The following is a 25,785-nucleotide window of genomic DNA, read 5'->3' as shown; positions in this document are numbered from 1 at the left end:
GTGAGCTAGTACCATAATTTGCCGGATGTCACTTAATGACATCTGTCATAAGCATTCAGTAATGCCCATGATAGTGTCATGTCATAATTATTACGGTCTTATGACAGTCTAATGTCAAATAAAATGTTTCCTATTAACCCAAATAAATCAACAAATAAGCAACACTGGACTATAAGCTTCAGGATTCAAAATGGGGGTTAAAAAGTAGCGGCTTATAGTCCGAAAATTACGGTAATCGTTTAATTAATCGGCTGAGTAATAGATTATGAAAATAATCGTTAGTTGAAGCCCTACACGCTACTCTTACTTGTAGTGCTGCAACGATTAATCGATTAACTCGAGCATTCAATTGGAAAAAAATATTCAAATTAAAGGCGGCACGGTGGCTGAGTGGTTAGCACGTCTGCCTCACAGTTCTAAGATCAAGGGTTCAATCCCGGGCTTCGGCCTTCCTGTGTGGAGTTTGCATGTTCTCCCCGTGCCTGCGTGGGTTTCCTCCGGGAACTCCGGTTTCCTCCCACATCCCAAAAACATGCTTGGTAGGCTGATTGAACACTCTAAATTGTCCGTAGGTATGAGTGTGTGCGTGAATGGTTGTATGTCTCCTTGTGCCCTGCAATTGGCTGGCAACCAGTTCAGGGTGTCCCCTGCCTACTGCCCCGAGTTAGCTGGGATAGGCTCCAGCACCTCCGCGACCCTCGTGAGGAAAAGCGGCATGGAAAATGAATGAATGAATGAATATTCAAATTAAATTTTGTTGCTTCGAGTATCCGTTTAATTAAAGTGGTGTTGTAATGGTTTATTTTGAAAGTTTTTGCATTTAGTGTTATTGATTAGGGTGGATACACTGCTCTCTGGTCTGCCTCTTTTCACATGGCTAAATCCAACTGCTCCCTGTTAAGACAAACGTTAAGTTTTTGTTCGAGCTAATGTCATTCATAATTTAGTTTATTGGTATATTTAAGTTTTCATGTGGGAATATCTGTCTGAACCATTTGTTAAGAGCATTGTAAAAAAAACTTTAGCATTTTATAGCATTTAAGCTAGCAGAATTTTTCTATGTAAGATAGCCTATTGTTCTTTTGTTGTACATAGATCCTTATTTTTAGAAAAAATATATACCGTTTAAGACTCAGCTCAGGTATTTAAATTTTTCATGTTCCTTATCCGATTATTCGAACTAACTAGTCCATCGATTAATCGACTACTAAAATATTCGATAGCTGCAGCCCTACTTACTTGACTAACACTTTTAGCTACTCGACCCACCTCTGGAAATTGCTGACACAAACTGGCCACGGCCGTCAATGTAGAGAAACACCTAAACTGTACAAATAAGGAGAAAGTCAAAGAAAATACTGAACTCTTTTATAACAGTTCTCATGAAATACATTTCATTGTGACATCCTTCAGCAGATATGACGTTACAATTGTACTTGGAATCTGGAGGCACATAACCTAGCAGAGCCAACAACCGTCAAATCTGACCGCTTTAGGACAAGTTGGACTCGATAAAAGGGACGGAAGTAGCGGTCTTCGCTTAGATCAATGCAGCTAGTCCAACGAGAAATAATACATAAGCAATAAAATGTATAAAGCTCATCAGAAATGCTTCAAAACATTGAGCAGCAAAGCATAACATGTCTCAGGACATCTTTCAAAACACAAAAATTGCTTGAAAAGTTAAGGCTTTAATATATATAAGGCACTTTGTAAGTAATTACTGCAAAGAAACACAAAATATATACATTTTACACTCATGTCGTCTCTTTGGGTGGCATGGATCATATGTCAAGAAGATTTGTAAAAGTACGCACACTTTGCGCAAGCGAGTATGGCATAGCAAAAGCAAATATGTACATTCAGCAATTAAACAAGTTGTCCCATTGGTTTACACGATAGTCAACACGACGGAAATGACTGACCTGAATAGAGGCAACTACCATGATAAAATGATAAGACAGCAAAATGTTCATAATAGGCAAACACTACAGATGTAAAGGATTCAGACAATTTGTCAGATTCATTTCTACGAGACCGAAACATATACAATGACTTTGATGTATGGACGGACGTGTCAGGATGTGTGGCTCTATTTTTCACATCTGAGGTAATTGTGCCACATGCTTGTTAAGCAAAAACATACAAATAATCAAGCGATTTCTTTGATTGGTACATCATGCGGTCATTAGCGTTGTTCAGTCATTAAAGCACAAATGGTCTAGTAAATAAGCAAATGCCTACAAATTACAGCATTTTGCACAAGAACACAGAAATAAATAAAACTGAATCCCACTGACGTTTAGTAAACTGCGCACTGAGCTAATGATTCATTTGACTTAACCTGACCTTTGAGTCGAAAAGGGTCACTCTCCCAATCGTGCGAAAGTCCTTTGAAAGCGCACTTTTAATACACTTACACAAATAAACATGAACACACCAAAGAGGCACGTTTCATTGAAAACAGAGGTAATCTGAAAATACCTCATTGCAATTTTTAAAAACTTATCAGCCGGAGGTTTGCTCCTCATTTGTCTTTTCAAAAACTCTGTAGGCTTGTCTGTTAATTAGGGGTGTGACAATATTATAAAACATGGGATATATCGCGATACTCTGGAGCCCAAAAGGTTAACGATATACTCCCACCAAGAATCGATGTACAGTGGTAAGAAAAAAGTGTCTGATTCTTTTGGAATTTCTCCCATTTCTGCATAAAATCATCATGAAATGTGAGCTGATCTTTGTCATAATCACACAGATGAAAAAACAGTGTCTGCTTTGACTAAAACCACCCAAACATTTATGGGTTTTCATATTTTAATGAGTATAGTATGTAAACAATGACAGAAGGGGGAAAATAAGGAAGTGAACCATCACATTTAATATTTTGTGCCCCCCCTTTGGCAACAATAACTTCAACCAGACCCTTCCTGTAACTGCAGATCAGTCCTTCACATCGATCAGGACTAATCTTGGCCCACTCTTCTCTACAAAACTGCTGTACTTCAGTCAGATTCCTGGGATGTCTGGCATGAATCGCTGTCTTTAGGTCATGCCACAGCATCTCAATGGGGTTCAAATCTGGACTTCAACTTGACCACTCCAGAACGTGTATTTTGTTGTTCAGAAACCATTCTGAAGTTGATTTACTTCTGTGTTTTGGATCATGTCTTGTTGCAGCATCAAAATGGATTGGACATCTATCGCCTCCAATAACAGCCAATGAGCTAACACAGCCACTATTCTAGTGGAATATTCTGGCAGCAATTTGTTGGTTCCCATTTCTCCAAACAGTGACACATTTCTAAAACGATATATCGATTCTTGGCTGGAGCATATCGATAACCTTTTGGGATACAAAGTATTATGATTGATTTACATGTCAGTATATTGTCACACACAATGTGTTAAATATGACAAAGTTGACATTGCATTTAAAAGCAGCTACCTTGTTGCGATGTGTTTTTAAAGTCCAACAATCTAATGATAAGAACCTTAATGAGTAAAAGCAGGGTTTCCCAGACCGAGTAAACATGGGCGGAGTTTGACTTTGGGGCAGGGGGGGGCACAACATGTTGATGACCCCGAAACGCAGTGTCAGCAATAAAATTAACTTACAAGAATATACAGTATATAACAGTAGTTACCCCTATCAAAGAAAAAAAAAAAGCCACTGCGCTGTACTGATTTGCATGAATTCTGTGTTTTGGTGATGTAGTTATGTACGAAGTTTTAAAACATGGCCCATCCATGGCTAAGCAAAGCAAATGACTATCTAAGTGACTATCTATGTCAAGAAAGAAGAGGTCACCCTGGAGAAATGCCATACTAGCTATAAAACAAAAGCAAGTTTGTAGACGAGCAGAACGCAGATGGCGAAAAAACAAACTCCTAGTTTTTATGATATCTACAAAGAGAGTCTTCGCAAATACAACCAGGAACTGGAAAATGCTAGACAGTCATATTTTTCAGAGATCATTAGTAGAAACACCAACAATACTCGCACACTATTTTCTGTTGTTGACAAACTGACAAACCCACAAGCATCAATACCTCAGGAATTGGCATCTGAGGTGTCCTGTAATAATTTCGCAGCATTCTTTACACACAAAGTACTAAAGATTAGACAGACTGTGTGCAACTCCAGATTAACAAATGTTACACTAAATGCCTCCCAAAATGTCCCCCACGTCAATCTTAGACAGTTTAGCCTCTTGGACTATGCCACTTTAACAGAAATTGTGTCGAAATTAAAGCCCACAACATGCTGCCTTGACATCCTTACTTCGAACTTTTTCAAAACTGTTTTTCATTGCATAGCCCCAGACATACTTCAGATTATAAATACTTCTCTCCAAACAGGAGAGTTTCCTCAAACTTTAAAAACTGCAGTAATAAAACCTCTCCTAAAAAAACCTAATCTGGATTTGACAAGGTTGATCACAACATACTACTCAGCAGATTGGAACAGTGGGTAGGGCTTGCTGACACTATTCTTCAGTGGTTCACATCCTATTTACATGATAGGGATTTCTTTGTGTCAATCGGAAACTATCAGTCAGAACGAACCAAATTCACGTGTGGAGTCCCTCAAGGGTCAATTCTTGGACCACTCTTATTTAACATCTATATGCTTCCGTTAGCTCAGATAATGGAACAGAATGACATCTATCACGCCTATGCAGATGACACACAACTGTACATTTCTGTGTCCCCACATGATTATAGTCCCTTAGTCTCCCTGAGCAAATGCATTCATCAAATCAATGAATGGATGTGCCAGAATTTTCTCCAGTTAAATGTGGAGAAGAAAGAGGTGATCATTTTTGGGCCACAAAAGGAAAGGTCAAAGATAAGCAGCCAACTTAGCACAATGTCACTTACAGCTACAAATCAAGTCAGAAACCTTGGCATAATTATTGACTCAGACCTAAAATTTGATAGCCATCTAAAGTCCGTCACTAAATTCGCTTATTACCACCTAAAAAATATAACCAGAATTAAGGGGCTTCTGACTCAACAAGACATGGAAAAACTTGCATGCATTCATTTTCAGCAGATTGGACTATTGCAACGGTATATTTACAGGTCTTGATAAAAAATCAGTCAGGAAGTTGCAGCTAGTACAGAATGCTGCAGCCAGAGTCTTCACAAATACAAGGAAGCTGGACCACATTACACCGGTTTTGAAATCGCTACACTGACTTCTAGTGAGTCAAAGGATAGACTATAAAATACTACTGCTCGTCTACAAAACACTTAATGGCCTTGGACCAAAATACATGCTTGACTTGAGACATCTAGACCCCTAAGGTCGTCTGGAACCGGTCTTCTGCATGTTCCAAGAACAAGAACCAAGCAGGGTGCGGCAGCATTTAGTTATTATGCTCCTCACCTCTGGAACAAGTTACCCGAACGTCTGAAGTATGCTCAAACTGTTAGCTCTTTTAAATCAGGGCTAAAAACGCTTTTGTTTAGCACTGCATATCCATAACTGTCTATATATTTCAATCTACCTGCTTTCTATTCCTCTTGTGCTTATCTCCATTGCTGATTTCAATTATTATTATTAGTAGTAGTTTTTGTTTTATTTTTGTTTTATTTTTATTTATTTATTTTTATTCTGTGATTAAATGCGATCTTCTGTCTTGGTTTTTACATTGTGTTGATTTAAATGTGATTTTTATGATCTTCATGTGATGTAAAACACTTTGAATTGCCTCGTGTTGAATTGTGCTATATAAATAAATTTGCCTTGCCTTGCCTAAGGTACTAGTCACATGATCTTTCGAAAAATAATTTTGAACCATTATAGAAATGTTTTTTCATTCATTTTTGTTGTTTTATTGCTTTACAACTTTTATAGACAACATTTTACCGGAAAACTCTTAATTTTAAAATCATATATAGGCGAGTCAATTACATGCAATGACTTTTCGGCCACCAGTGGGGGCCTGGCCCCCTCAGCCCCCCCCTTTAACTCCACGTATGCTAGTAAACCATTTTAGTGATCAATTAGGCAATTAGTCATGTTGTCTGTGTGGTACATTGTCAGATACATAGGGAGGAAAATTAGTATTTGAACACCCTGCAATTTTGCAAGCTCTTCTAGTTAGAAATGAGGAGTCACATTTTCATCGTATGTGCTCGTCCAGTGGGAAATCACAGTGTATGATTTTTTTTTTTTTTTTGGACAGTTTAGTTGTATGATACTGCTTTAAAAAATATTTGAACATCTGCCCATTAGCTAGAATTGTGAGCCGCAAAAACCTGGGTCATTCAACATGAGAATGGCTCGAAGCGTACAGCCAGGATAAACAAGGAGTGGCTTTGTAAGAGCGTTGTTTTTGTCAACGAAAATATTTCTTCAACAAACAACTTTTTCATGACAATGATGTGACGAGCTAAAAACGTGTCTTGAGAGACTAAAACATAACAAGACGGATGCCAGGTTTTGTCGGACGAGACGTGAAGCAGATGAAAATTGGCTATAGTTTCAGTCATATGTTCACAATGTGTGACATTTTCTTATTGTATGTGTAGTTAGCTCGCAGTGTTTGGTCAGTTCACTCGTGTGACGTGCCCCCCCGCCCCACACACTTACTAACCAGCCGGTGAATAAGCGTGTGTCCTCTCCAGGGTCCAGACTTTTGTGAAACACATGGCATGTGCTGCTTGGTAAGTTTTGTTTTCTTATCTTGGCTAGATATGCCATGTTGCTTTAGCCTTTAAAGGTCTGTGCCGAGTTATCATCACACATTAAATGTAACTTGTAGCGTTAGCGTGGTGAATATCGTCTTAAACTCTTGGAAACCTTTTTACATAAAGTTTGTGGCATCCAGGTGAGTTTAATTCAGTGAAAATAATGTACTGTTTTCCTGCTGAGTGTGTATTATCACCAACTCAAATTCAGTGTTTCTCAGCAACTAGCCAGAAACCTGACTGATCTAAAGAAAATCTGTGTAAAGGAGTGAGGCAAAAGCTCTGCTGCAATGTGTGCAAACCTGGTGGAAAATTTACAGGAAACGTATGACCGCTGTAATTGCAAACAAAGGCTACTGTAATACATATTAACATTGATTTTCTCAGGTGTTCAAATACTTATTTGCAGCAGTATCATACAAATAAAATTGTTTTTTAAAAAATCATACACTAAGTTGTGATGTTTTTTTTTTTTTTTTTTTTTTTTTTAAGATTATGTCTCTCCTAGTGGACAAGCACCTCGCGTGAAAATTTCAGACCCCCCTATGATTTCAAATAAGGAGAGTGTTCAAATACTTATTTTCCTCTCTGAAAATGTAAAGGCCGTACATGATATAGGAAAAATTATTGGGAAACCCTGTGTAATATTACGTTAATGACTCCATGTTGAGAGCAAGATTGAGGCAAGCCAAACTATCTTCTCACAAACCTCGCTTTGCAATATTGTAAAATCCTGCATGTACTCAAAAAAGGTGATTGTGATCACACTAAGGATCACACCTTGGGTGTGTCATCCATCTTTAACTACAACGGAAAATGGATGGCAAAAACTGGCAGCTATCACACTGCTTCTTTTTGGTTTCCCTTCAAGACGAAAGCAGTTTTCCAGAATTCAAGACTTCCTATTGCATAGTTCATTGTGATCACATTCATGTTTAAATCTTTCTTCCCTTTGGCATTTTCAGATCTCCTATTCAAGGCAACTCATTAGGATCGTTACTCATTGCACACATACTGTGTCTCAACCACATCCCTGCTGTGTGAGAATTAGAGGATGGATTCTCCGGTTTTTAGTTGTGCATCTTCCTTCGGCTTCCCTTGATTCAACATCGTCTGGTTGACGTCTTTGAGCGCTTCTTCTTTCGCTCTCTTGCTTCTGGCCTCCACCCAGGGGATCAGGCACAGCATAGCTCCTCCAATGAGCGGTGGGATGCCTGCCAGGTAGAAAGCCAGGTCGTAGTTTCCCAGTCGATCCCTGAGGAAACCTAGGTCAAGGAAAGGAAAAAATGTTGTGATAGCTTAAAGGGATCCACGGATAGAAAGACTTCCAGTTCTTAAAAGATGAACGTTATTATGAGCTAAAATAATTTGATATTGAAACCCCTCTTGATGTTTTGGTTTTTATACAATTTGTAAAATTTGTTTAACTAGTGGGTCGCCATTGTTGTTGACGTCACATGGTTACACTGGGCTTCCAGAGTATGACTCTAGCGACATAAACATGTCATCTGTTCAACCCTCTCAATTTGAACCCGAGAGGAACATTAAAGAGCATGACAGCACTGTCCATATTTCACAACACTAGTACAGCCCACCTCTGCCGATCAACCATTAAAAAAGTACCATAAGTGCCTGACGATGTCGACAACGAAAATATTTCGTTGACCAACATTTTTTTAATGACAATGACGAGATGATAACAAGCTAAAAACATGTCTTAGGAAACTAAAACATAACGAGACCAGGGGTGAAAGTGGACCGGAACAAGCTGGAACGGAGTTCCGCTACGAGTTTATTAGGCGGAACGCCGCTTTGATCCCACAAATATGACGACAACTGTCCAAACACCTGTCACACACGCATCTCCAATAAGAATCTACTAACATCAGATTTACATACACAAGTGTTAAAAACAAGCCTAATAAAGAGCTTCATCCAGAAAGGAAATAATTGAAGAGGCTTATTTTATTTTAAGCTTCCATGTTAACCCATTCACTCCCAGCCATTTTCACCGGAGCAACCCCCTTTGCTCCCGGCCGTTTTACTGGATTTTGCCTGATTTTGCAAGGACCACAGAAAATTCTGTTCTATTGCTATATAAACTTGGAACCCACAAAAAGAAAGATTAGACTTTCTTCTTTCAGCAGTAAAAAAAGTAAGCTCATATCTTTTTCCATTCTTTAGATATCAGCATTAGAAAATGGCTTAGTTTGAGCAATTTTCCAATTTCTGATGAAAAAACAGAGAAATTGAGCTTTTTGTAAAAGCATACATTTCAAGCATAACTTTGACTTTAACAGCTATTTTTTGCTTTTTGAAATCCCAAACATCTGAATAATGTTTGCCTTCTACAAAATAACATAAACAACAAGACAAATAGAGCTTTTGATAGCAAAGTAAAAATTTATTTACACATAAATAAACTATTGAACTGAGAGATGACGTAGTTGTGGCGCGGCTGAATCGGAGACGGGGTAAATTTTTTCCCTCATCACCGCGTGTCTGTTTCATCAAGATAGATTTTTTAAAATCTTTCTTTGTAGTGACCACTACCTCATAACAGAATTCACCTAGGGAACTTGTGTGGGGCATTTGTCTTGTGTTTACATCGTTCTCCACATTTTTCTCACGCTTCTTCCAACTTCCGTTTCCTGACTAGTTATCTTCATTCATTTCCTTTCACGGTCCGATATGAGTTCTTACCAAATGCGCTACTGCCCTCCAGTGGCCAGTTTTATTGCTTTAAAATGGATTTTGAGCGTTGTGCTTTGGAGCGAACTTGCATCGGAACCTAGAGATGTCTCTTGTGGAAAAAAAAAAACGTAAAAGACATAGATACGTTTTTTGGGACACTGAAACAATTACAAATAGAACATTTTTATATTTTTTGGGAGCAAATGAGTTAATGTGCACTTTGGACTTATTTTTGTTCCTTTATGTAAGGCTAACAATGGGCAATATGCGGGGTACACCCTGAATCGGTTGCCAGCCAATCGCAGGGCACATTCGCACACATACGAGTCATACTTAGGGACAATTCAGAGCGTTCGGTCAGCCTACCATGCATGTTTTTGTGATGTGGGGGGAAACCGGAGTACCCGGAGAAAGCCCACGCAGGCACAGGAAGAACATGCAAACTCCACACAGGAAGGCCGGAGCCCGAGATTGCAACCTTGATTTTTTTGCATTTCGTAGTTTTAGGAGGTTTGACAAAGTTTAAAAAAAAAAAAAAAAAAAAAAATGGAGTCAGGGAGTTCCGGCAAGAAATTCAAGCCATTTTCATAACTGAACGAGACCAATTTCATCTGACGAGACGAAAATGCGACGTAGTTTTTTTTAATGTTCAAAATGTGTGACATTTGCTTATTTTAAATGTAATGCAGTTCAGTGTTGTTTTTGGCAACCTTTTTAATTTTCGTCTTAGTCTTTTGGACGTTAATACTTATTAGTCTGTCATATTGTAGTCAAATGTGTTTGACATCATCTAGTTTTTGTTGACGACAACTCAAGACTAATTTCGTCTAAATTTAGTCTACGTTACATAAAAATGTTTTCGTCTATTCAAGGCAGGGGTCGGCAACCCAAAATGTTGAAAGAGCCATATCGGACCAAAAAAAAAACAAAAACAAAAAACAATTATTTCTGGAGCCGCAAAAATATTGAAAGCCTTATATATTAGCCTACTATCAAAAATGAGTAAATTGGCTACAAATACAGCCTTCATGGTTACCATATTTTCCGCACTATAAGGCTCACCTGAAAGTCTTTAATTTTCTCAATAGCCGACAGTGCACCTATAATCCAATCTGCCTTATGTATGGATCAATATTAATTAATCATGGCATGACATTGTGTTTAGCTCAGCTCCATCTTGTGGACGCATAACACAACGCCAACCACTATTACTACTACTACTACTGCACCTTATAATGCAGTGCGCCCTATACATGAGAACGGTTTTAAAATAGGCCATTCATTGAAGGTGCGCTTCATATGCCGATGTGCCTTACAGAGCAAAAAATATGGTACATTTTTATTTTCTCTGCAGTGAATTCTTCAGAGAATGACGCACCATGTGACTACTCTGTTCTACGATGCCGCCTCAAGTTTAACTTCATTGCAATATAAATGAATAAGAAGAATGTGTGTCATTTTTGTCCTCCAACAGAAACCATTTTAAAACAAAAAATGTTTCCCTCCAACATCTTATTCCATTTTAAAATATTTTTTGTAAAAGCTCCAGGGAGCCACTAGGGTTGTGCTAAAGAGCCACATGTGGCTTTAGAGCCGAGGGTTGCTGACCCCCGGTATAAGGTTTCCAATTATCTCGAATGAACAATAACAGAGAACATATTGTAGCGTCTATCTACAAGGACGTCAACTTTGTGATAGAATTAGCAAGAAAACAGTACATGATTTTCAATTAATTATACCCACAAAAGAGTTACGCCACACAAACTACGTAAAAAAAGTTGTCTGCGAGTTTAAGAGGATGCTTGCCGTTAGCATTAGCATAATGCTAACGCAAAGGCTATGCTAACGCTACAAGTTACATTTAGTGCAGTACTTCTCAAATAGCGGGGCACATACTTTTTTGCTGTACTAGAATAAAGTGTAATTGGGTAATAGTAATAGTGTAATTGTCCGGTGTGGCGTATCAATGAACAAATGCAATTTTCGTGTCAAATTTGTTGGGTGGAGCCTTATAGTCAAGTGCGACTTATAGTCCAAAAATTACTGTAAGTATTTTCATGCAAAAGACTAAGACAAAAATTAAAAGGGCTTTCAAAAACAACACTGAGTGGAAGTTTGTTCAATTCTACAATATGGAAATGACCAAAAGATCTGCTCACTGAACTAACAGTTTCCATTTTACCTGCGATTGGGGGTCCCACAGTCATGGGCACTGACATCAGGCCCAGGAGACAGCCAATGGCCTGGGATACATCCTCGGCTCCGACAAGCTCAAAGGCGATGGGAGCCATGATGCAGATAAAGCAGCCGTCGAACATTCCCATAAGCAGACACACAGCGATCAGCCCTCCGAAGATGTTGCAAAGTGGGATCATCATAGACATGAGGCCAATAACGAGGAAGGACGACACCTGGTTGGATGGAGAGAGACTCTGATCATACGTTAAATTTATAAAATCCTCTCGTATCAGTACTTCACCAGCCGAAAACCCACCTCTGATAGGACAATTACTGACTAATGGGGTTGAGAGTGCTTGTGATTGGAAAGTCCCTGTTTCGGTCTTCACATTTCAAATACAATATTCCAGAAACCTTTACTAAAATAGTCAATGTTGTTTTCGTCAAAAATGATGAGAACGAAAATATTTAGTCAACAAACAATTTTTTTATGGCGATGACGTGACAATGACAGCCCAAAAACGTGGCTTAGGAGACCTGACGTATAACATATTATATGAGATACAAACCTTACCTACCATTCAAAATTGCAACGTAAATAAATGACTAATTTGTCAGTTAGGGCGGGGAAAATACCTGCAGGTAGACTTTGTTGACCCCATGAATATAGTCAGCAACTCTTCCAAAGATGAGACGTCCGAAACCGGATGTGATGCCAATGCACATGAGCAGAACCTCTTTATTGGAGTCCACCCCGAAGCGCTCCTCGACATGCTTCATCTGTGCACCAGAAACAAAACATGCAAATTTGTCAGTCTCATGATTTAAAACTAGGCAAACAAGCGAGACAGAATTGAGAATATACACCAAAAACAAATTACATACACACTAAAGTCTTCAGAGTACATTTATAAAATTCATTTTTACAGGGTGGCAATAGAGGAGTCTGTAAGGCTGATAAGACTGACTATGAGCCAAGTTTTACAAGATTATCAGTAATAAGTCAGGCAATAACTATCGAACACATATTACAATTGTCTTTGTACATGACTACTATCAACGAATGAAGATTCTTCTTAGCTGTCCCTTTATTACTGAGACGTCAGAAAATTTGGTGAATTAAAATCAGTTCAGGATTTATCAACCTGTTTTTAAACAATGGAGATACTAAGAATTTCCACACTTCCACATAAGTAGTCAAGAAAACGTCCCGGTTTTGAGTCATTAAAATTTTTGCTGACGTCAACATCAGTGTATTGTGAGATTTTTACAGTACAGTACCTATCAATCACTTACAATTGCTTTTAACACAATAACCCTGTTCAGGTGTTAAATCTGTGTTATTGATCACATACTACATGCTAATAGGGTGGGAGCATGATAATGTACTGTAGTGCTAATCAAGATTAAAGGGGAAAGTGAGAATTGTTGACATTAGGCTTAATTTTTGAGTTTGCGGTGGATTTAATTAGTCAGTGGAGTTGGTTTCAACAAATTTAGTTTGTTAGTTGCAGGGCTCAAGAGTGGCTAATCTAGCGCGAATCAATGGTGCTTGCTAGCATGCCAATGTTTTACAACTTGTCTAAACAAAAAAAAACAAATGCACCTTAGTGGAGGGAACAGAATGATCCCTTCATCTTTACAAAAGATGTCAGGTCAAACAGATTAATGGGCCAATGAACAATGTGCATATAGATTCAATTTTCAAATGTAGACCTACAATGCCAGCCAAAAGTATTGGCACCCCTGCAATTCTGTCAGATAATGCTCAATTTCTCCCAGAAAATGATTGCAATTACAAATGCTTTGGTAGTAATATCGTCATTAATTTTGCTTGCAATTAAAAAACACAAAAGAGAATGAAAAAAAAAAATCATTATCATTTAACACAAAACTCCAACAAAACCGAACATAAGTATTGGCACCCTCAGCCTAATACTTAGTACCACAACCTTTAGACAAAATAACTGCGAACAACCGCTTCCGGTATCCATCAATGAGTTTCTTACAATGCTCTGCTGAAATTTTAGACCATTCTTCTCTGTCCAACTGCTCCAGGCCGCTGAGATTTGAAGGGGGCCTTCTCTTCACTGCCATTTTCAGATCTCTCCACAGGGGGTTCTATGTGATTAAGGTCCAGACTCATTGCTGGCCACTTTAGAAGTCTCCAGTACTTTCTCTCAAACCGTTTTCTAGTGCTTTTTGAAGTGTGTTTTGGGTCATTGTCCTGCTGAAAGACCCATGGCCTCTGAGGGAGACCCAGCTTTCTCACATTATGCTGCAAAATTCATTGGTAGTCTTCAGACTTCATAATGCCATGTACACGGTCAAGCAGTCCAGTGCCAGAGGCAGCAAAGCAACCCCAAAACATCAGGGAACCTCCGCCATGTTTGACTGTTGTTTTCTTTGAAAGCCTCGTTTTTTTGCCCTGTAAATTATATGTTGATGCCTTTTCCCAAAAAGCTCTACTTTTGTCTCATCTGACCAGAGAACATTCTTCCAAAACGTTTTTGGCTTTCTCAGCAGGTAAGTTTTGGCAAACTCCAGCCTGGCTTTTGTATGCCTCTGGGTCAGAAGTGGGGTCTTCTTGGGCATCCTACCATAGAGTCCCTTTTCATTCAGAAGCCAACGGATAGTACGGGTTGACACTGTTGTACCCTGGACTGCAGGACAGCTTGAACTTGTTTGGAAGTTGGTCGAGGTTGTTTATCCACCATCTGCACGCTCTTTCGTTGAAATCTCAATAACTCTCTAGTCAATTTTTCTTTACCGTCCACATCTAGGGAGGTTAGCCACAGTGCCGTGGGCTTTACACTTATTGATGACACTGCACGCGGTAGACACATGAACATTCAAGTCTTTGGAGATGGACTTTTAGCCTTGAGATTGCCCATGCTTCCTCACAATTTTGCTTCTCAAGTCCTCAGACAGTTTTTTGGTCTTCTTTCTTTTCTCCATGCTCAATGTGGTACACAGAAGGACACAGGACAGAGGTTGAGTCAACTTTAATCCATTTTAACTGGCTGCAGGTGTGATTTAGTTATTGCCACCACCTGTTGTGTGCCACAGGTAAGTAACAGGTGCTGTTAATTACACAAATTAGAGAAGCATCACATGATTTTTCAAAGGGTGCTTTTGTCCGGCCCATTTTAGGAGTTTTGTGTCATTGTCTCTAGTGTGTGTGTTTTTTTTAAAGATATTACTACTACTTGCATTTGTAATTGCAATCATTTTCTGGGAGAAATTGAGCCTCATCTGGCAAAATTGCAGGGGTGCCAAAACTTATGCCAGCACTGTATACAACAATACTTTAAGGACATCATGAGATAATAGACTGATTCATGGCGTTATGAAAATTGTGTACAAAGTTGGCTGGGCAAAAGCAACAGTATAGGTTGTTGTTGTTCTTGTTGTTAAGACTGCGCGCTCCCATGGCAAGGAAGTGTAAATGCAGAGGAAACAATGGCGGCTTAGATAAAAAATGGTCCGTTTTTTTTTTTAAACCGAACGTACCGATTTGAACGTTTTTAACATCGTTTTAACCAAAAAAGCCATTTTCGGTTCAAAATCAATTAATCGAACAGCCTTAGCATGACATTTGAAAACTGGAAGTGAATACTTATCTTCTACTGTATTGTATAGAATTTTTGCCTCTCGTAACCTAAAATTTTTTTTTTAACAAGAGGCTATGTTTTCCCATTTAAACGTGTCATAACCTGAAAATAACGTTTGTAGAGACGCTCGTGAGAAGAGATACCACTGTATTGCGATATATCACCTTTTCCATATTTTGTCACACTCATACACATCAGTCATCCAAGTTATTAAAACATGTTCAAGTGAAAGGCACTGGATAGCATTACTGATAAACTTACAAGTAACAATAAACAAACAACAACGTGACTTCAAAACAATATCAGTACATTTGTCAGACCAGACCAGACAGGCAGTACTTCAGTACCAGCAGGCTGGTCCATTACTCAATACACCACAAAAGCAGGTGATCTCGAATTACTATCGTGAAGAAAGAAAGTCAGCACTTATGTACAAGCCAGTGCACCAATTTTGAAGCTCTTATGTAAAATTACTAGATAATGCTTGTGTTTGAGGTTGTGCTTGTGCTGTTTTCCTGCAAAATAGAACAATGTGTTATTTGACACTGGTTTCATCCTTCCTTTTCCTGTGTACTGCCACACCACCAAAGCCTATTGTTTTCCTGACTAGCAAAGGAGTGCACCCGGAGGTTGTAGCCTCCCCCTTATGAGACAAGTCTAAGTAGCGGATATTGGAGAAGAAAAATACACTGACTGGGACCTTCAGGACAAGACTATCGACTAAAAACAGTCAAATTGTTCCAATAAAGCAAGTCATCTTGTTAGTAAGCAAAGTCTCGCACAGCAGCACTGCCAAGATGTTTTCGTTGTGTCGATGTTTTCCTATTTTGTTGCCCGAAACAACGGTGAATCAATGAAACTGACACATGTTCCGGGTTGAAATGAGAGCTGCAAATTGAGGATACTATTTTGGTCAAAGTGAGAAAACAGGTTGTCTGTCTTTCAAAGCAAATCTAGGTTTAGTGTTTCAAGAAAAAAAAAAGAATATATGTCATCTAAAACTGCTGTTTCATGAAAATGTAACTTTGTGTGGACATTCAGAAATAGGGAGGGACATTATGCTTTTTCATTTAGGTTTGAGTAACAGTTTTCCAGAAAGTTGGCCCACTATCATGGTTGCATCTTGTGCGAGGAACGAAACCTCAGCATACCTCACTAAACCCCAATTCAGGAAGTATTAAAGAGTTAACCATTCATGTGTTTATATATATATATATACTGTATATATATTTTGGAATCTATTTAAACAAACCTGTCTTATTAAAAGTTGTTAAGAGAACTAGAAGTTCCATTAAATGAAGTATGCACTAATAATGTCAACACATTACGACATTATAACCATGCACACAGTCATTTGTACAGGACTATATGTATTGGTGTCGGTGTGATAATATATCGAAAAGGTGATATATCGCAATATTTTGTAGCCCAGATGGTTATCGATATGCTCCTACCAAGAATCAATATTGGGGCCATATGTCATTATACTGTGAAACACCGCCCACTTCTGGTCGAGTTGTGTGGAAGTGCGCCAATATCCCCAGTCACTATTATTAAAATAAAGAAAGTGACAGGCCAGGATTTGGCTCACCTTTGCCATACTACAAACCCATACCTTGACATTAGAGTACGGGAGACTGGGCAATGCGAGACATTTTTTACATTTGCTCTTCTCCAAGCAAGCAGCAACAACAAAACTTTACATATTTCCCATTAATTTAGGACATTTCCTAGCAATGGAAATGATCAGAATGTACTCAGGATGAATAGTATTGAAAATACAACTACTTTAAAATATTGTGTCTTACTTTACCCCATCTAGAGTGCAAAATGAGACAGACTAGAAAAAATAAAGGGGTAAAGTGAAGCAAGGTGGGGTATACTGATTCAGTTACTTTTTCCATCTTAATACCAGAAATCCTAATTGCAAACGTTGTGAAAGTTAGAGTCCTAACAGGTAGCTTGACAATAGGACAATTCAGAATGAAGGTCATTGTAGTAACGGCACCTCAGGTTTGGTCGATTAAAAACTTTTTTCAAACACCTCAAAGCTCAAGATCCACTACAGCAGTGGACTCCAACTCTGTCTTCGAAGGCCCACTGTGGGTGCAGGACTTCATTCCAACCAGACAGGATGATGACACTTTTTAACCAATCTGGTGTTTTATAAGTGCAATAAGTTGATTCAGGTCGAGTCAGGTGTTGCTTATTTAAGCAGAATTCTCATTGGTTCAACTATCTGTGCTGGATCGACAGGAACAAAAACCACGACCCACAGCCGGCCTTTGAGGACCGGGTTGGAGACCACTGCACTACACTAGAATGTCATCATACATCATAACATAATATGACAAAATTAACAATGGCCAGATCAATGTTTCTTGGATCACTTCTTTCATCTTCAAAACTCTCTTCATCGGGCAAGTGGGACAAGGATATCAATCTCATCAGAGCTGCTAACTACAATTTCTAAGTTGTTTTCAATTTTGGGTTCTTTGCAACTTTGCCTTTTCCCAAACAATTTCTGACTGGGACCATGTGGTACATCGGAGTCAGCTGACCAGGCTTATTCAGGTGAACCATGTGCAATGGATGGATTAGTAGCAGATACGGAATTGTCTGAAGAGAGTAGTTCATCTGCAGGTGGATCATTTGCATGGGTGGGCCATCCAGATCTTTTGCAGCTCAGGGTTTGGTCTGTCTGATACCATGGATGGTGCAAATTCTTCATCAGAGAAAATTCAGTAGATCTAAATCCAGATGTGATGTTGTGTAGTGTCCCTGCTGACATGAGGGAGTGAAGTGAGAGATCTCACTTTATACCCCACCGCCAGAATTTTGTAGAAAAACAACCTCTCCAACCAACACTAGCTAATCTTAAGTTAGCATCATCACATGGTTTTATATGTTGTTAATTCATCAACATGTGTGATAAAATATTTTCAAGCTAAATCAATTTTCTATGGCGCAATAGCTGATTAAGTTGACCGAAAGAAAATTTACTTTTACATGCAAAACATTTGTGGGAAAAAACTTGTTTACCACAGAAGGAGGAGGATCTGTTCTTCATGGACAAGGTGAATTGGTAGGGGCTTGAAAACATGATGGTTGCATGATCACAAATGTGCTCCCTCACAGGGGGTGTCTCAAATTACCCTATGTCTCACATTACTCCAGTCTCCCCTACTCGGAAATCTTAAAATTCATCCACAGTCCAAGACAAAGACATAGTCGACTGTCCAAGAAATAATGATAACCAGCAGACGGTAGCATGTGGGATTTGTAAATGGTCAGTAAATGTAAAATGATTCATATCATCAAAGTAGGAGATAAGTAGAAACAATAAACTTACCAGATGAACATAAGGCACAAAGTATCCATAAAGGGCTGCTGGAATCCCGAAAGCCCATATGCGATATCCCACTGATTTCCAAATGTTGACGTTGAAGATCTGGCTAAGGGGCGGACAACCACTTGTGCTTCTTGGCTTGACTGGCAGCAGAGGCTTATAGGTGAATCCGGCCAACATGAGCACAAACATGAAGATACAGAGAACACGCATGGTGTTCTGAAGCCCCACTCTTTCCAGGAGGCCAGAGAGCAAAAAGGGAAGGGTGATGGTGAAGATGCTGCTGCCAGCAGTCACAATGCCGTTCACCAAGCCGAGGCGCTTCTTAAAGTAGTGGCCTAAGATGACCAGGCTGGGCTGGTAGGCAAAGGAACAGCCGCAGGAAAACACAATGCCGTAGGTGAAATACATGGGGCCTAGAGACCTGCAGGGAGGATTAAAAACACACATATTACCGTATTAGCCCGAATATAAGACAGCCCTGGTTATAAGACGACTCCTTCTTTTTCCAAGACTCAAGTTTGAAGAAAGACTTTTTAAACACAAATTTAATTTTTATACAGAAAATAATTACAGTACATCTGAAAAATTATTATAGCAATATATTTGAGAGAAAAAGCATGTTACTTTACCTCATTCAAATCTTAATATCTGAACATTTAAATATGTAAACTAAAGTGCAATCACATTCGTAAATGAATGGGTTCTGTTTTTTGAAATGTAAAAAAACCCAAAAACTATCTATTGTGATAAAACAAAACTGCATTAGCCATCAAAGTGAAGTCTAACTGTAACTGTAGTCTTAAAACAAATCTGAATAAGGAAAAACATTGCAAAAAAAAAAAAAAAAATTGCTGGTTAAACTTGAGAGTAGCTGAGATCTGTCATGACAGAACATTGCTTCAATGATATCTGGCGCCATCTAGCGTCGTGAATGGGTATAATGTCTAGATCGCGAATATAAGACGACCCCAACTTTTTCAGTCTTATTTCAATGCAAAAAACACAGTCTTATATTCGGGCCAATACGGTAGTTCGTATTTAGCGTTTTTAATCAGCCTGTCATTACATTTTTACACAGCACCTAGGATCAACAAGGCTCTGCACGACTTGCTTTTGTTGTGACAGTCAAAAACTAATAACCATGTCCCATTAAAATTCAAGGTAGAAGACATGATAAACACTGGAAGAGATCGAAGGTTGTCTGTATTTACAGTACTTCTCAGCAATTGGCCGCTGTTCAATGTTTATCAAGAGTCGATTAAGGGCAAGCTAAAAAACAGATCGCTGCAGCAAAGTGGAGAGTATAATAGCGTCTAACATGGTAGTTTTCAGCAAAATTTTAAGTTGCAATTTGGTAATTTAATTGCTTTGACAAGATTATACTTAATTATTATCCATTTCCCCCACTGCCAAATCGAGCTGCAGCTATCGATTATTTTAGTCGTAGAATGATCTATGAACTAGTTAGTTTGACTAATCGAACTAAAAAAAAAAAAGCAAAATCCCTGAGCTTAGCCTCAAATTGTATAAAAATAAATAAATAAATGAGGTTCTGAGTACATCAAAAGAACAAGTTGCTAACTTGCATAGTAAAAGTCTGCTAGCTCAAATGCTATAAAATGCTAAGTTTTTTTTTTTTTTTTTAAGCAATGCTCTTAACAAATTGTTCAAACACTTATTCCTACAAAAAACAGCTAAATATACCTATAAACTAAATTACGAAAACAGCTCAAACAAAATCCTAGCTTATGTTGGTCTTAACAGGGAGCAGCTGGATTTAGCCATGTGAAATGAATTATGTCATATTCACTGTTGCCACTAGAGGGCAGTGTATCCACCCAAATCAAAAAGTAAATGCAAACACTTTCAAAACAAACTATCACAACGCCACTTTAATTAAACGAATACTCAAAGCAGCAAAATTTAATTTGAATCTTTTTCTAATCAAATTACTCAAGTTAAATCGATTAATCATTGCACCACTACTGCCAAACCATTAGGGTATATTTAGGCTGAAATGTTGAACCTTTGTCACAAACCAAAATACCATTATATGCATGTTATTTCTTGAATTTTCTGATCCCATCCAATGAATGCCATGTAAGTTTTAGTTATTTTATTCCTACCATTCTTTATCTGAGATTCTGTTATTTCTCAGAAGCAGAGAAAAAGCGGTTACCCATTTGCACATACTTTAGGATGTATACATTTTTTAAATATTTGTCTCTTTTATAATTGATGGTAAGATTAAAAAAAAAAAATTGTATCAGTTTTTTTCACGTCGCTTTGTTTCCCCATACCATATCGAATCGTATCGCTACTTAACTGAAAAAAATCGTAATCGAACCATAATGGCTTGAAAGATATCGGTTTTGTATCAAATCGAAACCCATCTATCTAGATCAGTGTTTTTCAACTGGTGTGCTGTGGCATTATAGTGTGCCGTGAGAGATCGTCAAGTGTTTATAAATTTGTAACATTATTAGGGTGGCAGTATTTTGAAGGACACCCAGCCTCAGGTACAGGCAAGCGAGTTATTGCTCGTGTCCCGTTCAAAAACTGCTCGGATTTCTAGCCATCAGCCACCTTGCTGTCAACGACGATGTATTGCAATAAAACACAAGGGGGAATTGACGGTCGTATGGTTAAAATGGAAAGGATACTTTGTGTACAACCCCTAGCAAAAAGTATGGAATCACCAGTCTCAGACAAGCACTCACTCAGACATTTTATCACGTAGAACAAACTCAGATAAAAAGCTTGAAAAAAATAAAGAATTAGTTCAAAAGTGCAACTCTTTAGCATACCAATATCAAACCGATAACGACACATGCGGTCATGTACTTAACGTATTATGGCAAACTGTATTGTGTTGCCCCACTGGATACTTCAATAATGATAAATGTAACAACTTCAAGGTTTTTCAATAAACATTCTGTGAGAAATAAGAACTTCAACTAAGGTTTTGGGAAAAAGCGCCTATATTGCACCATTTTATTTATTGCTAAAATCAAAATAATGCTAACATATTATTGGAGGATCAGGTGCAAAGTGCCAATAAGTCACTGTAGTATCACATACAGCTCACACAGTACTTCTGACTCAAAAAAACAACAAAGCCACACAACTTCAGTTCAGTAAATGAAGTATGCAATGAGTTTATAATTCATTATTTTTCAATCATTTATTGTTCACTTAATTTTTGCACCATGAATACAAATGGTCTGCTCACATAACAAATCCCAAGCATCTTAGTTTGGAGAATTCAAATAGTCAATAGGCATAACTGCTGTGCTAAGCTGTGACCAACCCTAGTACAAAGGCTTCTACATTCACTTTGAAGGCAAAATGCATATTGGCTCAAAACCGATTTCGATATTATCCGATATTATTTTAAAATACTTTTATCAGTCGATATTATCGGCTACCCGACAATATCAGATAACTGTAATAATTTTTTTTTTTTTAAACCATCAGGTTTAATAATTTTGAATGCCGTGAACATTTAGTTTAATGCTTTTTAAGGCCTGAATTTTTACAAAATCTATTTAATGACTTTAATGCATTTTAATGACCCGAATAAACACTGTAAATAACTAATAAAACTCAAGATTGTTATGTTTTTGTGGTCCAAATTGTTTTTTGTCTTGTTTTATAGATAAAGGCATAAACATGGCGAAGGTATATACACTTTACTGATATTAGAGGGATTTCAGGAGATGAACCGAATCGTGTGAACGCCCACATAAATACAGATTGGTGCCTCTGGATAATTCCAAAGTCCTGGCAGGGTCAACAGATTGCAACTGTAAAGTTATACGACCAGGTAATTCTGCACCTTGCACTTTTCGGCTAAAGAAAGCAATACAAAACACTCATATCATTTATGAAACAATGTTCAACAGTCACTTGATAAGCAGAGGTGTTAAACAACTTAATTAGAAAAACATGAAAGGTTTGAAGGTGCTGGAGAGGCTGCTTTATAAGTATCAAGACATTTCTACATGTTGGTGTGAGTGTTTACTTGTGCGTACATAATTATGAAATTCCAAAATACGATTAACAACAGTGTGCTACAGACACGGCATCATATAAGCTGAGGAATCACGCAACCATACATTCCATTTTGGAGTGTCATGTGTTCGCGCATATGGATCAAATATTTTTCAAAGGGAGTACTTCAAAAGGTTGAAAACCATTCATTCCAGGAAACCTTAGCATTTTTTTCAAAGGAAACGGTGACAATCGAAACAAGACCATAAAGTGCCTATGACAGGATAAGAAAAGTCTTAAATGCATTATTATGTGAATTAGAATCATATTTTGAGAGCGTAAACAAACCAGGAGATGTGACAGCTAGCCGACATGCTAATCCGAACAGAGTGATGTTTCAAAGTCTTCGAAGCAAAAAAAAAAAAAAAAAAATGACACAAAACTACCCTGGATCATGTCACACGGCAGCGGGGTCGCGATTGTCTTTGCCGTTCAGCAACCCGCCTGGCAGCACGTTACAGCTCGTTATTCCCTGCTGCGGGCAGGAGAGCTCGTTTGCAGCTGGAGAATGACCGCCAGACAAACTGGCCGACGTCAGAGGAGCGCGTAGCTGGCAGATGGTCACCACGAATATGGCGTAAATTAATGCTTAACTACACGGCGAGATGTAAACAGTGAGAGCGGCGTGCAGTTGTTGTGCAGCTAACATGGCAGGATGTGTCTGAGGAGAACTTTTCTTGGTTGGACTATTGTAACGCACTCCTCATCGGGATCCCTGGCAAGAGCCTACAAAGGCTTCAGTATGTCCAAAACAGCGCTGCCAGGGTCCTGATGAGGGTGCGTAAACACGAGCACATCACCCCCATCCTTCACACCCTACACTGGCTCCCTGTTCACCTCCGTATTGAATTCAAAATCCTCCTTCACACCCATCACTGTCTACACGGTGTAGCCCCCACCTACCTCACCGAACTCCTCACATCACATAATTCAGCTAGAACCCGGTCAGGCCAACAGCACAGTCTACTCCCGCCCAGGACTCGGCTCAAGACTATGGGCGACAGGGCCTTTGCAGCTGCTGCTCCCCGTCTGTGGAACGCCCTCCCAGACCACCTCAGAGCCCCGCAGACGGTGGATGCATTTAAAAAAGGACTAAAAACTCACCTTTTTAAAAAAGCTTATTCTAGCTAATTTTATTTGACTATCTTACTTTTATCTGATTTTATCTGTGCTTCTGCCTGTTTTGCTTTTCCTCTTTTATTCTTAGTCTTTTTATTTTTTTATTTTTTTTTTCTGGCGATGTGCACTTTGAGATTTGTTTTCAAATGTAAAGTGCGTTATAAATAAAATGTATTATTATTATTATTATTTTCTACATGTCCGTCAATGAGGTAAATAATCCTTTATTTAAGGAAAGTTTGTAGTGTTTACTTTGTAATCGCTTTATTGGCAGGCATTTTTAACACAAAGTTGCAATTTCTGATGGGGTGGAAAATTTGACAGAACACCGGCCACATGAAGAGGGCAATAAGCCGAGTATAGCGCTCTCCCGGCAGGCACACGAACGACCGAGGGGTGTGTGCGACAAGCCGCCGGTCATCAACATTCTCGGTGGGCAAGGAGCATTGGCAGCCACAAAATGCAAGCCAACTCTGTAATAAAACGTGTGCCATGATTCCAGTATTTGACATAATACAAAATACGATGTTTACTCACTTCCTCGTAAGTCCAATGGTCCCACAGCAGTGGCGCCACCATGGGGTGGCCACGGCCCCCCCAATAAATTTGTTGGCCACCCCGCTCGCCAGTATATCGTCAGATTGTTGTAGCATCAGTTATGCATTTCATCCCAAATGAATGCATTTATTTTGTTTTGTTAAATGTACACCTTATGCCTAATATATACATAACACAATAAAACAGAATTGTTGTGGAACTCAAAATGTTGACTGGACAGTTATGGACTATGCTTATTAAATCATTAGTAACATCAAATATACAATACACCAAAGTATATCAGTAGCCGTGTCCTTAAGTCTTTCTGATAGTTTTCCCCTGACCTTTTTTCTGCAATGATATAATGAAAACCTGAAATTATGGCTTTTAGTTTTGGTGTGCCACCCCAAGATTTTATGTAGCCCCATCTGGCCACCCCTATGAAAAATTTCTGGAGGCGCCACTGTCCCACAGCAGTTTTGACTTGTTTTGGCCATTCGCCGAGGGTGAACAAGAACTTTTTGAAACCCAAAAAGGCTCACACGCCTCTCCCTGGTGCAGCAACAAATCCCTGCAGCACATTTGGCTGGCGTGATACAAAAAATAAACGAATTAATCCGCAAAATCTGTTGGATCCACAGTCCATCTGCATGCTATAAACCCGTGTGACGTCACATTCGCATTCCTTCTCAAAACAGGAAGTTATTCATTTTCATGGCGCGGGATTAAAAAAATTGAATATAACAATCGCTTCCACACACATTCAAGCGGTCCATTTCTTTCAGGAGCATAAAATACCACGTGAAATATGAAATAAACATGCTTTTTGGTGTCATAGGCACTTTAATAGTAAAACCTCAGATCACGGCAATTTTAGAAAATCTGAATCGGGTGAAAAGAATTGGGTTTTTAAAATGTATTTATTTCTAAGTTTTAACTTGTGTGATTCAATAAACATGCTTTAGGCATTTCAGTTAAGTTCAGTGTTTACATTATTCAATTTTTTTACGCCAAGCTTACACTTACTGTAAATGAATATAATACTCAGAGGTTGCGCTAGACTTTTTCGTTGTCTGTCATTTTGACTGACAGGGTCATAAAATCCGGTCATAATCTATTTTTACCCATCACTTAAATTTTTAAAATGATAATAATGACATATTCAATAGTATTTAGTTTTCATTCATTTTTAATTAATATTCTGTCCGAACAAGCTTAACAGAGAATCCACACCGTGCCGTCACACATCAAGCAGATGAATATGTAACTTTTTCTCCGCATTGACAAAAACAGCTGACTGTGGCCCCACTGTGGAAAAATGAAATTAACAGTTCACCTGCTGTGGCCAGAATGCAGTCTCATACCTTCCTCCTGGTGCGCATGGACTTGAATTGCGTGCCCGCTTGTGCATAATCAAATGTCTCAAGTGGGATTGCTGCAGAGGTTTTGGACTTTTGCCTCGGACAAACGACTTCTCATGGCCGTTTTGATGTTGTTCTGGAGGCTGAATCCGCGCTCTGCGGCCACACTCTTTTT

At 38.7% G+C, this 25,785-nt stretch overlaps 1 protein-coding gene across 2 annotated transcripts in view; it reads right to left on the bottom strand.

Moving 5' to 3' along the window:
- Positions 1-1,351: 1,351 nt before the first annotated feature.
- Positions 1,352-25,785, bottom strand: part of slc16a10 (solute carrier family 16 member 10) — a 73,778-nt gene continuing 49,344 nt past the window's right edge. Inside the window, exons 3-7 of one of the 2 annotated variants that reach the window (XM_057822278.1) lie at positions 18,541-18,961; positions 12,211-12,354; positions 11,579-11,807; positions 9,406-9,505; positions 7,824-7,967 (exon numbers count right to left, since the gene is read on the bottom strand). In XM_057822278.1, the coding sequence (XP_057678261.1) occupies positions 9,414-9,505; positions 11,579-11,807; positions 12,211-12,354; positions 18,541-18,961 (886 nt within the window). In that variant the 3' untranslated portion in view covers positions 7,824-7,967; positions 9,406-9,413. Of the gene's footprint in view, positions 7,968-9,405; positions 9,506-11,578; positions 11,808-12,210; positions 12,355-18,540; positions 18,962-25,785 lie in introns of both variants that reach the window. The other variant, XM_057822277.1, reaches the window with a different exon arrangement.

The sequence above is a fragment of the Corythoichthys intestinalis genome, chromosome 19 (genome assembly GCF_030265065.1).
Source record: "Corythoichthys intestinalis isolate RoL2023-P3 chromosome 19, ASM3026506v1, whole genome shotgun sequence".
NCBI classification, from domain to species: Eukaryota; Metazoa; Chordata; class Actinopteri; order Syngnathiformes; family Syngnathidae; genus Corythoichthys; species Corythoichthys intestinalis.
This window is presented reverse-complemented; position numbering and strand designations above follow the sequence as displayed.